Source organism: Ruditapes philippinarum, unplaced genomic scaffold (assembly GCF_026571515.1).
Source record: "Ruditapes philippinarum isolate M1 unplaced genomic scaffold, ASM2657151v2 ctg584_1_1_1_1, whole genome shotgun sequence".
Lineage (NCBI taxonomy): Eukaryota > Metazoa > Mollusca > Bivalvia > Venerida > Veneridae > Ruditapes > Ruditapes philippinarum.
This window is the reverse complement of record NW_026854286.1, coordinates 7,409-22,527: the sequence shown is the minus strand read 5'-3', so window position 1 is coordinate 22,527 and position 15,119 is coordinate 7,409. Positions and strand designations below refer to the sequence as shown.

Genomic DNA, 15,119 nt, shown 5'->3' with positions numbered 1-15,119 from the left:
ATTATTGATATATTACAAGTAAAAACAATTAAAATTATCGCCACCAACAGCTAAAATTGTGTTTAAAATTGTAAAACGTAAAACACTTTTGGTTATGTTCTTTTATTATAAGATATTTGTTTTTTGCTGCAATGTCTTAGGAATGTTTGTAGGTGAAGCAGAAGAGAAGGGATATGGAGGCTGGTACAAAAACTCTCAAACAAACAAAGACAAATTTACAAAACAATTAAACTTGGACAACACTGCTTTTACTATGATTTTTGTAGCTGTTATTTGGAAACATCTCCATATTTGACAGCTGCCTGATGAAAATATGCAAAAATAGTCAGAGATGTTGCTTAGCAAACCCATCAACCTGGACTGGCAAAACTTATGACAACAAGTTCTGCTTACTGATAATCCCAGATGGGCATGCCTTTGATACAATGCATTATTGAATTGTGGTTAAAGGCTTGCACCAATCCAACTCCTTATGTGCAAACAAAATCCCCGGCCCTTTCGTTCAGAGCAATTCCCATCAAAATAAAAATAAAATCTGTAACAAATCAAAACTGTCCCAGTCCCTGTCAAAAGATTTGGCCAAGTGTATGCTTGCCATTCAATAGATAAGAATGCAGGTCATCCCAACTTCAAAATTACCCCATTTTGTGAATCTGTAAAGGTACCCACTATGCCGGTTTTCCCTACCCACATATGTCGAACAATTACCATAATCTTGTTCATGTTACACTTATGGCTTTATAAAGCCCAAATAACAATCTGATAATATGCTCCATACTAGCTTCAAATGAGTTTTTAGTGATTGTCACAGTTAATATAAAACTGTGCACATGGTCCAAATTTCATAGCTGTACATTAAAGGACAAGAAATTAAGTCATTTCATCATTATCTGGGTCAGCTGATAATCAGTTCAAAAGTAGGTCACTTTATCAAAATCTAGGTCAGCTGACATTAAAGTTTAATTTAACATCTTAAACTGTGCTCATTGCTATAGGATAAAATAACAGAATTTTATTAATTTGACCCTGACAGTCAAGGACAATGGACGGACGACGGACGAAAAGCGATTACTAAAGCTCACTCTGTCACTTTGACACTTGAGCTAAAAAGTTGCATCAGCTGACCCTGAGGTCTCTAGTTATAATGTTGGCATTATTGCATTACACTTCAACAGCAACAAAAGAAAAAATATAAATAAAGTTGGAGCCATTTTATGTATTGTTTGCATTTTATATGTGTATGAAGATGACATTGATATTTCCCATGACGATATGCATCGTATTCGTCAGAAATAAAGGTTTTTTTAGACCGCTTCTAGGTTGCATGTTTTCTAGTGGTTTTTCTTGAGCAACAAAAAAAGGCAATTTTAATGAACTGAATTCCTAGACGATACTTTAAAATTGGTAAGATAAAAGGGGCCAATCTTATTTATATGTCTTTAGGGCAATTTACGACTTAAAACGCTTATATGTACATCTTAGGTGGCCATACCACTGCCACTAATTTGTATCGTGTAAATTATTAATGTTTGTAAAAAAATTTCTAGCAGAACAATTCAGCAAAGTACATGTAATAATGTTTTCACTGTTAATCTGCATCAGTGCATGTTTTGAGTAGTATAATTTGTTGTTCCCACAGGCACATGAACTTCATGCATGCGGGCTAGAATCTACAAACACAAGGCTAATTAACTTAAGGACCTTTTCGGGAGTTTTCATTAAGACATAGGCAAAACTAAAACTGTTCAATAGAATTTCTTTAAACTTGGCATGTTGTTAGAATATGATAACAGAAACATTTTAAGCGAAAAAAAATTGAGATCACCATGCAAATTTTTGAGTTATGCAGCAAGGAAGGAGTTCAAGGAATGGGGATTTCGATGATGTGGCAAATAGCTGTAAGGAAAGCATTAGAATGGCTGATTGTGAAAAGCGGGGACCCAAAGGCTTTGGACCTTCACAACATTTTTATAGGCTGTCAAATGAATGACAAAGCTGACAAATTAATGATAAAGCTGACTAATTAATAACAAGGCTGACAAATGTATAACAAGGTTGACAAATTAATGTCAATGCTGACAAATTAATGACAAAGCTGACTAATTAATAACAAGGCTGATAAATGAATTAAAAGACTGACAAATCAATGTCTGGGCTGACAAATGACAAGGCTGACAAACAACACCATATCAATATTCCTCCACTATTAGTGGTGGAGAAAAAAAAATTAACTAATCATCTACCTTAAACCTAAATAACCTGCACTAATTAACCAAGGATCCCTTATAAAACCTGTCTCGTTTTCTTCACATTTCTTCAATAAGTTTCTTCCGTCTCGGCTTCACATTTCCACCCCATTGCTCTTCTAATTCTCTCTTAGACTGGTTCACAGATTCAAGTTCGACTGACAACAATGAATTAACAATCTGTAACTCTGGAATCATTCCATGAAGAGCCATCCCAGAAGTCTGTGTCCAGCTCAAATAAAATTCACATTTCTTGAGAACTTGAAAATAAGTTGATTTCAATCTATTCAGTGTTTCCTTTAACGACGTTTTCCCTCCTACCTTTGCCTTTTTACACACACTTTTATATGCCTTCTTAAAAATTTGACATATTTCTGATAAAGCTGCCATCAAATATTTCAATGGTTCATTTTCCCCAATACCAGTTATGATGAGTTCAATATCCTTTAATATTGATATATTAAACTCTGGACTTTGAGTCAAACTTTGTTGTTTATTTACAAGCTTTCTCATGCAGAATTGCACAGCTTCATCAACTGACCCACATGTGTGACCTTCACCTAAAACATCAGACAATTTCCAAGATGTCTGCTGCACACTCTGTTTGCCATGGTAACCTGCTCTCCATTATGGAGTCTGCACACATAGCAATACACAAACAACACATTAATTACATTGTACTTCACATCTGCTGAGGGTTTGGATTTTAATATGTTTGAAATATTTGGAATTTCTTGACAAAATATTTGGCACAGCACTGAGTGCCCTTGACTTTGCACTTGATGAACTTCCTTCAGAGAGCTTCAGTAACTAAAGAGGCTGTTGCTATCCACCAGGGTGTCCAAATCTCTACAAGATTTCCAAGGCGACCATCTCCCACCATAATATCAAATTCTTTCTTTTCCTACACAAAAAGATAGGTAGCTATTAATATCAGAGTTTAAACTAGCCATTTATAATTTATATTATGATTTAAAGAACTGATATATAAAACAACATAAAATAACAGGTACATGTATCTTCAATAAGGGTTTATCAAAAAAGATAAAGATATCCTAAATGTCATTTTCATTTTTTCTACATGCATAAAAGTGTCTATGAAAATCAAATCAATTTTAATTTACATTTGTTAGTGTTACTGGTTTTAATGCAGATTTTAAGACATTTTTTTTTGTCATATCTCGGGGGTCAATTAAATAATACGTTCATAACAGTAGAAGTCAGTTAAAGTCCCTTTCTTAAATGAAATCAAATCACAGAGTAACCTACAGTATATATACCAGTTCAGCATTGCAAAATCATCAAATAATAAGATTTACAATCATGCCTGGTAGTAAAAGCTGAAACTTAAAAAATAGCAAGATGTGTTTTTTTCCTTATCTTACGAAATAAAGTAGACTCAGATAAACATTTACTTTAAAGGTAACACTTATATCACAATACTCATTTTTTTAAATAAATTCCAGGGTCTTTTTTTTTTAGCAGTAGTTTTGATAAAATTTCACATATCCATGGGACTGTAAATTATATAAGCTAAAATATAGAAATTCACATATGGGGTAGTTGCATAAAACATGAAAAAAGCAGCTTACACATAACAGATAGGAAACTTGGTACTCCAAAGCACCACAAATCTAATAGTTTGTTTGTTTTGTTTATGACACACCAAGCAGTATAGGTCATATGGTGTCAGAACAGGAAAGATGGTTCTGGCTAACCTAAGTCTAGATGTTACATTTACAATCTTTAAAGCAACACCAGGGGTCAAAATCACCCCACATGGAGATAAATGAGGCATAAACTTGCATTACTTGAACCCACAGTCGCTTCTAATGATCACTTAGAGATAAACAATGGCTACAATTCTATTGCCTCAACTATTAAAGGCCACCCCTAACCCACAATGTGTGAAAAAGGGGTGAAATCTAAAAGACAAATCATTAATACTTAATACTCCAATAAATGAATCTCGTATTACATTAAACAGGTAACCTCTATCAGTATTACTAAGACTGTTTATCAAATCAAAAGCTCTTATTATAGAAAAGAAAGCAATTTACCTGATCTGTGAGACGATTCCAAACTTCTCTAGTATCTCTATCAAGGTCAAGATCATGAAGTCTTTCATGAAGGTCATCTTCAGGTTCATCAAGGTCATTCAAATCTGGGTCAGTCTCTGCTCTTTTTAACATGTCAAGGACTTTTTGTTTGTCTTCAGCATCAGCAGAGAAGTCCTTTAAACCTGAGAAGTAAATTTATTTTTTAAAAATTAAGATAATCAAAATAGCAAATAATTCAGAATGATTTAAATCCAATAAATATTTTAAGAATAATAATGAAATAAGAAAAACATTTATAAAGTGTTTTCTTTCCCTGTACAAATCTATGTAAAAAAGTGACCCCCTGGACGGGACCAATTTTGACCATGACATGATGCTACATATAAATTATCGTAGCTCTCCACCTTAGTGTCAATGAAAAAGATTTTTTAAAGGCTTCCTTTATGTAACTGTTTTTTTTTTCTTCTTTTACTTCTTGTAACCTACTTAGTTTTCAGAACCATAAATATAAAGGGCCACATAAGAATTATTCTTGTAAACTCAAGTATAAATTCATGTTTTGGTTAGGAAGAGTTGTTTATCAACATTATGAATAATGACAGACCAATGACATTATGCTATCACAAAAGCTAACTTCTGAAAACTTACACATACCCCTCAGGTGAGCTAAAAAAAATACACTTTAAAACCCAGTTATTAACACTTATGTGAAAACCTCAGACTAATGAAAATACTCTATACGAAAATAAAAGGGAACAATCTGCTTCAGTATTTTGGATTAAAAATTTGACATATGGAGAAAAAAGGTGCGTTATAGTTTCATATGATGATTGAACAGTTTTTACAAATAATAATTTAATTTTATCATATTTATTTGCACAATATTAAAATTATTCATTTATTATGAATTTAGTGTCTTTTATTCGTGAGAGTTGTACCAAAACAGTGCAATCAGATCTCTTGGCAAGTTTCATTTGTTGGCAGTTTGAGCTTGAATATTACTTTCTATGTATAATCAGCAAAAGAGTCAGTGTTGCTTCCTTAAAGAGTAATTATTCTAAGACTACACCAACATTGTTAAGATCGGTGAAGATTTTATAAATATATGCGCTGAAAACTGATATGCAAGTGATTTTCTATATAAAATGAGAGTAAAATACCTTTTAATTTTAGCCATAACAATCATTTTTTTTCATATCAATTGATTTTTGTTAATACTTTCGATGTTAGGATGATAATTAAATGTTTTGGGTTGTAGTGGGGGGACAGGGGTATAGTGTAAGTCATGGCAAACGCGCTGCACACCTGTGGGCCTGGGCAGGAACTTTTTATTTTTAGAGCTTCTTTTCCCTCAGAAATCTAACAGGGTTCTCACTAGGACTTTAAAACATGGAGTCCATGGACTCCCAACCCTGAAAAAGTTGGAGTCCAAAAGCGCGTCTCAATTAATATGTTTACAGATTAGTTATTTAATGCTCACAATAGCATTGCTGATATTTTGAATCTTCAAGAGACTTTAAAAGTTTATAGTTATTCACAACAAACTCTGAACTACATAGTAAAATTATTGTTTTGTTGTTAATATTTATTTTGAAATTATTTCATTATAATGCATCAACACATGGAAATCGTTTTTTATTTTTCACTTTTATACCAAACCAAATTTTATTCTGGTAAAATAAGTCCACTCTAAAGACAACAAGTTTATATTTGTGAAAAAAACGTAAATGTATATAGGCAGCGTTTAGCGGAATGAATAGAAAAATCGTGTACAGCTTCACACAGTGTGTAAAACCCCAGTCACACTAGAGCTTACGATTACTTGCGACCATCGGCGACTTGTAAAACTGACGATCATCAGCGATTGAAACCATTTTTGAACAAATAAAATTACTTTTGCGACTATCGTAAGACAAGTCATCATTGACAATCGAACGACAGGTCATAAGTAAACGTACGATGGTCTCAAGATTGCCTGGGATTTCTTACGACTGCCTTTGACATAACATGCGATCACCTACAACTTGTCGTACGACCATCACACGATTACTAAAGACTACTTAAGATTATCAGTGACGAGTGGCAATTTGTAAAAGACTGTTCGTAAGATTGTCGCACTTCCGAACGACCATCGTACGACAGCCTTAAGACCTTATAAGATCACTAGCGACCTGTTTGATCGCAAGGAGGTTTTTGTGCAAGCTCAAAAACCTCTCTATGACTGAAATTGGTCGTGGGACCTAAATAAGATAACCTGCGACTGTCAAAGACACGGTGATCGTGAACTGGTCTTCACTGGTCGTAAGCTCTAATGTGACTGGGGCTTTAGAGATTCATCCGATCGACAATTATTTTAGCAAATATCTTCAAAAGGGGGCAAATTGAAGATCGATATTTAAAGATTTAATGTTGATTGAATAATAAAGGAAACAATTCATTCACATGTTTGGCTTGGAAACTGAGAATTTTTGCGAAATTTTAGGGTTTCTGGCGAAGTGAAATTGCCGATGGTCGGGATCAACTTTCGGATAAAATCTAAATATCAAAGAAAAAGCGTATGTGTATTTTGGTTTGTTGTCCTGGAATTTCGGCACAATATCTCAAATTCTCTAATACTCTTATTGAACGTTTTTGCAGGAATGAAACGAAAGCAAAATTTTGCCTAGAAAATGCCGAAAATATTCGACAATAATTCAAAATTACACTCATTTGTAATTTGAGAAAACAGTCTTTAAACTTGCGGCGTAAATAGTCAGTATTTTTATCCTTTTGTCGGTAAAATTTGCTTATTTCCAATCAACTGTTGATCAAATATATAAAATTATCATCTCGTGTTACATCTGGTAATTACACCTACAGCGCGTGTACATACATTAGTCTGATCAATGATCGAAAGCGTTATCGCTGATTGGCTAATCGCTTCACGGGTCGATGTGCATAGGACCGCCTACCTATAGACTGACACGCGCTGACGTATTTGTGTATTAGTGGTTGTAAACAATCGGTAATGTTTATGCGTCCCTAGGCAAAATTAAGCGTACGTGGAATCCTTGCTCTGAAATATTTGCGTCCAGCTGTAATAAACATGCGTACCGGGACGCCGAAATAAGCGTCCTCGAGAACCCTGATCTAAGTCTCTTTTTACATTATGATTAAAGAAATAAGTTAAATTTTGGCTAGACTTTACAGAGATAGTCCTAGCCTGAAATCAATATGGGAGAAAAATCTCCCTCCAAAAAATTCATTAAGATTTTCCTCAGCACACAATACAGAAAAAAAAGAAAAGAATAACTTTATTAGAGCAAATTTGTGAAAATATATTTGATTTGAGCCAAACAGTTCAAAGTTTAATATTACTTATCATTTCTCCAAATTGAAAATGCTTTATTAAAGTCAAATTCCTTTAATTTTCCAGCCTTGGAGGTTATTCTTATCAAATGGTCAATATTTGAAGCACTAAGACAATTTCTCAAAATAATAAATTCAGGACTATACATGTAGCTAAATAAACTAATGTTTTTTTTGTTTCATTTTACGCCTTTTCCTAACAGTATTTAAGTCATATAGGCGGGTAGTTTCCTAACCATCGTTCCTGGAGAGTTACACCAGTACTAGACTACCTTCCTCCCTGCTAAACTACCAAAGCATGTCCCGGGGATCGAACCCACGCCAGACAGATTACTGGATTAGAAGTCATCGACTAACCCCTCGACCATATAAACTAAAATTTTAGGGAGAGGTGACCTCTCTCTTAGCTCCTGTCTGGGAGAAGTTTGAAGACATGGGGTGAAGATTTGATCTAAAATAAGATTTTCTTTTTACTAAAAAAGGTTATATTTGTAAGTTTGCGCACATTTGAAAAACTGATATTTTGTCAATTTATAAGCAAGAATATTACTGAATCGCATTGGCAAATCCCTGCTTTATTTATTGCCTGTTAAAAACTAAAAAAATGTAATTTTTAAAATCCAGGGTTAGCTTTTGTTGACATCATATTAATCAAATGCATGTTTATTTGTCTGCAATTAGGCAAAGCCTATGAGTATGAAAGGGGAATTCAGTTAAAATAAACAATCATTTGTTTATTACATTTTCTATTTTAAAGGTGTCATTCAGTATTTTATGCACCGCTTCCATTTTCACTATGTACACCTCAACAACATATTATTATTAAGCGAAAAAGTTGCTATTAACAGTTAATTTGGTTTATCGAAAATGGCGGCCACCGGAAGCCACCAGCCGGGCCTCCGCACCCTCCCCATAAAAACCCCTAAAAACCAAAGCCATTAAAAAAGTTTTTAAATTCACCCTTTTTCCATAAAACAATCTTTGAAAATCCTTCAAAAAACCCCTTTTTCTTGTCTGCCCTTTGTTGGGAAATTTCAACCAAAACAATTTAAAGGCGTTTTTACTTTTCGTGGACAGTTTTTTATTTGGCATTCTTTAAACCCCAAAGGCCTTCCCTTTTCTTCCCTTTTCCTCTACACCCCAAAATCAATTTTTTTCTTTGAGCTGTTTTATTTCTTTAAAAAAATTTTTAAAAAGCCCCTTTTTGGTCCAAAATGGGCCAGTCCGAAATGTTTAAAATTTTAAAAACCCGATTTGGGCCCGTACCAAAATGGGGGCCCGGGCTAATGTTTAAGGGTTACATAACTCTGTAAAAAAAAGGTTCATCGCGTTTCGACACCAATATGATTCGAACCCACGTAAAAATTTTAATTAGTTAGTTTAAACATATTTTATTTTTCAGTTCTCAGAAAACGTGTCAAAATTGTCAAAATTAAAGTTATAAATATAAACATCTACTGTATTGTAGTATACTTATATTCTTCTATTTCTTCTTTCTTATAGGGTATTATAGTACTATATTTATAGTATATATGGATGAAATTTTTAAAAACAAATTTTCTTTGTTGATTTATTGAAAATAAGATATTTTAAAAACATTTTGAATGAAAAAATATTTTATTTGTGGAAAAAAAATATTTATAAAAAATAAGTGGTCATGTACATGTATACTATCCAAGCCACGCACCGAATTCCCTGGGGTTTAAAAAAAATGACTTTTACCACAAAAAAAAAAATGACCCATTACGCACCATAGGGATCCCTTTTTAAACCATTTTACCCTTACTGAAAAAATAATAATTAATAAAAGAAAACATACTTTGTTTGCTGCCTTTAAATTAAAAAGGGAAAAACCTCATAACCCCCTGTTTTTTAACGAAAAAAAATTTAAAAAAGGCTTCTTTCAATAACCTTTTCAAAATCTGTTTACAGGTGGTGGTTTACATATATATATGAGCCGGCGTCACTGACAAAACCATTCAATAATGGGTTTCTGCGAACTCCAGCATGAATCCAGGGATACCACCGACATTACTCAGCAGACATCATAAAATCAGTTTCTCTACTTATAGCGAACAGCATGGATCCTGATCAGACTGCGCGGATCCATGCTGGTCGCAAACGCACTATGTTGGTTTTGTTATGACGCGGCTCATATGTGTATTCAGAGGCACGATATATTCATAACTATATGTAGAGTAACATACTGTTCATAAAGCCACAATTTCTAAATGCTCACAATCACAATCTACAGACAAAACCAATGACAATTCAGCTATACATTACCACAAGTAGGCAAAACACCACTATAATTACTCCATATGCATTAGATGATTTTCTACGGGTTTTCTTAAAAAAAAAGTGGAGATGTGGTTTGAAGTAACATTTGTATTTGTCTTCCCACCCGGTTGTTTATTTTACAGTAGTCATGATCATCCATCATAAAACATAATGAAAGTTTAACCCTTTCTCGACTAGAGATCAAACTATACTTATGTCTGCTAACACTATTATATGTAAAATCTAATTCAAGACTGATATAATCATTATTTCGGTAAACACTTGCAGACCTACTATGAACAGATGCAGGGGATCTGCCAGTTGACCTTTAGGCCGCACGCGTTAGAATTAGTTCACCAGAGTGGCCTAGGGGGTGAGAAAAATATGATGCATTAATGAAGGTAAAACTTTACTGGAACTTGCAGTTTATAACCTATATTAGTTAAATTTGCATGGTTACTTTTAATGTTATATAGCTGATATCGCAGCAATGGAGAATTTCGTTTAGTGCACATGCATGTGAAAAGGTCCGATTCTAAAATGGCTTAACCTGATTATTCTTTTTTTTAGATAAAGCTACTAAAATAAATATAAAACATTTAATAATGTTACACGACGTCTCCTTACTTAAGGAAAGATGTTCCGGTGAAAGCTCGGTCTGTCATGTTTTTGATAAATGAAAATTGATTTCTTTTTTACATGTATCATAGGGATAAAGAAAAGAAGAAGAAAAGGGAGGGAAAAAAACCTAGATAATTTTGTCGTCCAGACCCACATTCTCTTGTGCGAGATTCAGTGTCATATAAATGTAGCTCCGTGGTAAAGATACTTTATCTCTGAAACGAAAGCTTTTAGAAAAAGTCATTCTTAAGAGTCTCTCTCTTATATAAAACGAATTGGCTTAAAATTATAAATATGTTTCGTTCTGTTTTTCAGATCATTAAGTAGTATGCCTGAGACAGCATTAAGTCACCCAAATAAAACATGTTCCAAGTAAGTTTCTTATTTTCAGTCATCTATAAACTATATAATATTCGCATTTGACCATCTAACAAAGAAAGCAAATTTATTTCTCATAAACCACAGGTTTTGATATAGAATTGAGAGTATATATACGAAATAAAAACATAGCCTCTGATTTGCGATTTATACAATCTATAAACGGAATAATATGCTGATCTTAATCTATATATCAATATTTTTGTAACGTCGGCTTTCTCATGGCCAACCGTGACGCATTTATCATTTTTTTTCATGATACGTTGCCATGTTTGTAACGTCAAAACTGTTTTAAAAGTTGGAACATCAACGAAGCTAATGACGCTTTATAACCCGGCTACTGTTCAATTCTTGAGAATCCTCCAGTTTAATTCTATCAATAACATTAAGACAGAATTGCCGGGGGTAATTATAAAATCCGTATAATTAAGTATTCCTGACAGGTAATATAATGTTACCGTATAATAAAACTGGTTGATTCATGTGTCAAAGTAATTAGCGCCTCGACCTAGCATACGGGTTATATTTCCACAATCTAACCGTTTAAAATTAAGTAACATTATAAGCCTATATGTCAAAAATCCTTTGTATAACTAATAAATAAAAGACACGGCACATAACTGTTTTGTCAATTTTCTAAGAAAATCTCAAAAAAATAAGGAAGTTATTGCTATACTTATTACTCTACAAATTCATTATAAGCATGAATCGCTGAACTTATGTTATATGACCGTAAATATTAAACGGTTGTTCTGCACAATAATATAACCTCGTCACCTATGCACATGCTCCTATATAATTATTTCCAATACCTCCCGAGTATTAATAATTCAAAAATTGTGTAAGAAGTTCTGAGTAAAATTGAATGAGTGACAACCTGTATCTACCATCTATCCCTATCACCGTATCGCCACTTAATTATCTCCTGTTTAATCGTGGTCAAAAATGGTTTGAAGCCCCAAGTAATATGGTATAAGACAGCCATGAAGGCCAGATAGGTTCCCTTGAGTTCCTAATTTGTGCCTATCGGTTATTAATTCCGTAATATCTCAAACACACTTCATAGTATAACAATAATATTATCAATCTATAATAAGGATTACCAATGCATACAATCACTATATACTGTGTGCATTAAGTAAAACCATATAGCAACGCAATAGTAGTCCATTTCAAGAGCTAACTTCGGCGAGACACTATGTGTAAACGTATTCTGCATCAGAGGTCACGTGTCACGCGTAGATGTCAAACAGTAAACAGGTTAGATTTTTGCTTAAATTCAATATTTTAAAATTTCAGTTGTTGTTTTTAAATGTTATTTTTAAAAACAAAAATTTTCAATTTTGTTTTTCGCCAATTTAACCCTTTTTTAAGGGTAGGTGTTGGCCCCACTAATTTTTTTGTCAAAATTTTCAAAATAAAAAATCGCGAAAAACCTTTGGGTATTTTCCCCTAAAATTTTTAAATTAAAAATTGGTTGTTTTAAAAAAAAAAAACCCAAAAATTTTAAAACCCGTTTAAAAAAACGCTTTTTTAAATTTTTTGGGCCCTAAAAAAGGGCCCAAAAAATTCCCGATTTTTAAAATTTTTTTTTCTTTACAAATCTTTTTGGCATAAAGGGGCCCCACCCCCTTTTATGTAAAAAAATTTAAAATTTTGTTTATTTTTTTAAAAAGGTTTTTTTAAACCCAGTGGAGCCCTTTTTAAATGGGTTTTCACTCTGTTTCCTTTTATGCGCTCTATACATGTATACTGAAAGTTTTTAAACCCATTTTAAATGATAAAATTTTTATTTTTTGCATTGGTTGTTTAAAAATTAAATGTTTGTTTGTTATGGTTTTAATACTTTTCTTTTGAAAAACCCCGGCCCTAGTTTTTGAATTCCCTGTTAAAAAAAGTTAAAAAAAACCGGGCTCCAAAGTCATGTACCCCCCCTTTCTTTAACCCATTACCCCCGGGCAAAACATGGGGGCCCGGAAATTTTATATCATTTTAATCAGCATGGGAAACCCATTCCCAATTTAGAAATGTTTTTATAAACCCCCGGGAGTGAAAAAAAAGCCTTTTTCCCCAAAAAGTTTTGGACCCAAAGTCCCCGTCTGCAAACCAAACCCGCCTCGCCCAACCTCCCCAAAAAAATTCGGGCCCACCTTTTTACACCCATTTACTTTAATTCTTAATACATGTTATCTATTACAGACATTTTTAAAGGTCTTTACTTTTAAAAATTTTCCCCAAAAAGAAAGTATATTTTGAAAAAAAAAAAAATGCCACCTTTTTTCCCTTTATTTTTAAACCCTTTATTATTACAAGCATGGCGCAAAAAAAAATGCTCATGAAAACGGGTTGGCGAGAAGAATCCGCTTAAAAGAGATGATAATTTTGCAAAAAGCAAAAATATTTTGCCAAAAACATTTCTTGTTATATTAAATTTACGTTGACGGGAATTCAAAATGTTTCCCAAAGGAAATTAAAAAAAAAATATTTTTTTTTTTAAAATTTTAAAAAACAAAACACTTCCTGAATTCCCCTTTTTCAAAAAATCTAAAACATTTAAAAATAATAATTAGGTTTTAAAATTGGAACAGGAAAAAAATCCCTAAATGAAAATCTTTATCCCTATGCATATTTTTACTTTTTAAAATAAAAATGAAAAAATGACATGAAAATTTAAATGTTTTATTAACAAAAAAAAGAAACAAACTTTTTAAAATTTAAAAACAATTTTCCCTCCCTTTTTTTTGGGGTAAACCAAATGTTTATTTTAAAAAAGGGGCCTTTCAAATGGCCTATTTCTTTGACATATTTTTTAAAAACGGGGAAAGATAAAAATTTTTTTTAAAAGTTAAAAAATAAAGAAAACAAAAAACAGAACTAAATTCGGCTTTGAAAAAAACCCCAATAACCAGTTTAAACGGAAAATTTTTAAACAAAGAATCGGCCGAAGTTCTCAAAATTCCTTTAAAAACCTTTCCCCTTAAAAAATTTCCTGAAAAAGGTTTTTTTTAAAGGAAAGGGGGCTAAGAAATAGTTGTTTTAAATAAATGACTTTTTACTAATTTCTTGTCGATTTATTAATTTTGTAAAATGGACCCCTTTAAAAGGGGAATTGTTTTCTAAAAAAAACCCCCTGTCGCCTTTGATTTAAAGTTTTTTTAGTTTAAAAGGGTGAAACAAAAAATTTCTAATCACAAACATCTAATCTCCCTAGTCTGTGGGCCCAATTTTTTTAAAAAACCCCATGTACCCTTGATTAATTTTGAAAAATATTAAAAGTTAAAAAAACTTTAAAAAATTCAAATTTGGAACCCCCAAATTTTCCCAATAACCCACCCCAATATTTTAGCCCCTCTGTTTCCTTTTTACCCCAAATTTTAAAACCCCCGTAAGTTTTTCCCCGGTAAAATTTTTTCCCCGTTAAACCCAAAAAAAGTTCAAACCAAATTTGGGAATCCCCAAGAAAAAATTTTAAACGGGAAATTTTAAAAAACTAAAGATTTTTTTGGGATATTTAAAAAGAACTAAAATTTTATTTATAGTAAACCCAAGAAACTTTTTCCTTTTAAACCATTTTCAGTTTTTTAAAAAATTGCCCAAGGGAAAAAATTTACCCTTTTTAACAATTTCATTTTTAAAAAGGGCCCAAATTTTGAAAAATTCCCAAAATTCCATTTTGAAATTTTTAAATCACCAAATAAAAACTGGGGGTTATCTGTAAATTTCTTACAGGAAAAAAACTAAAAATAAGGGGTTGGGAGGTAAGTGATTTCCCTTGCTTTAAATTTAAAAACTTTTGATGGGGAAAAAACCAAAACCCCGAAAAAATTGGGATTTTATAATGAGTTCAAATTTAAAAAAGGTAGAGGAGAAAATTGTGCTGGGTAAGCATGTTGTCAAGTTAAAATCCCAAACACATTATAATAAAATATAAAAAACCTATCCTTCGGGTCTTGTTTTAGATTTTTAAAGCTAGTAAAGACCTTTCCCACATAAATGCTTCCCATATTTTTGTTTTTTAAATACCCTTTTTTTGCGTGTTAACCTTTCAGTAGAAAAAAGGGAAGTATTCATAAATAACGGAGAATAAATCGTTAAGGTTCCCCAATTTTGGACTCCCAGGGATAATTTGGGTTTAGGGAAAACGAATGGGGCGACTCCAAGCTGTGCATGGCCCCGGGGGTAAACC

General features: G+C 32.6%; 1 protein-coding gene across 1 annotated transcript; it reads right to left on the bottom strand.

Annotated features, from left to right (window-relative positions):
* Nucleotides 1-1,935: 1,935 nt before the first annotated feature.
* Nucleotides 1,936-4,958, bottom strand: LOC132739659 (zinc finger HIT domain-containing protein 2-like). The gene is given in 5 exon segments (XM_060727408.1): nt 1,936-2,870; nt 2,873-3,046; nt 3,049-3,150; nt 4,307-4,488; nt 4,955-4,958. Coding segments are annotated over 5 exon segments (1,026 nt in total). The 3' UTR covers nt 1,936-2,306.
* Between the last annotated feature and the right edge of the window lie 10,161 nt (nt 4,959-15,119).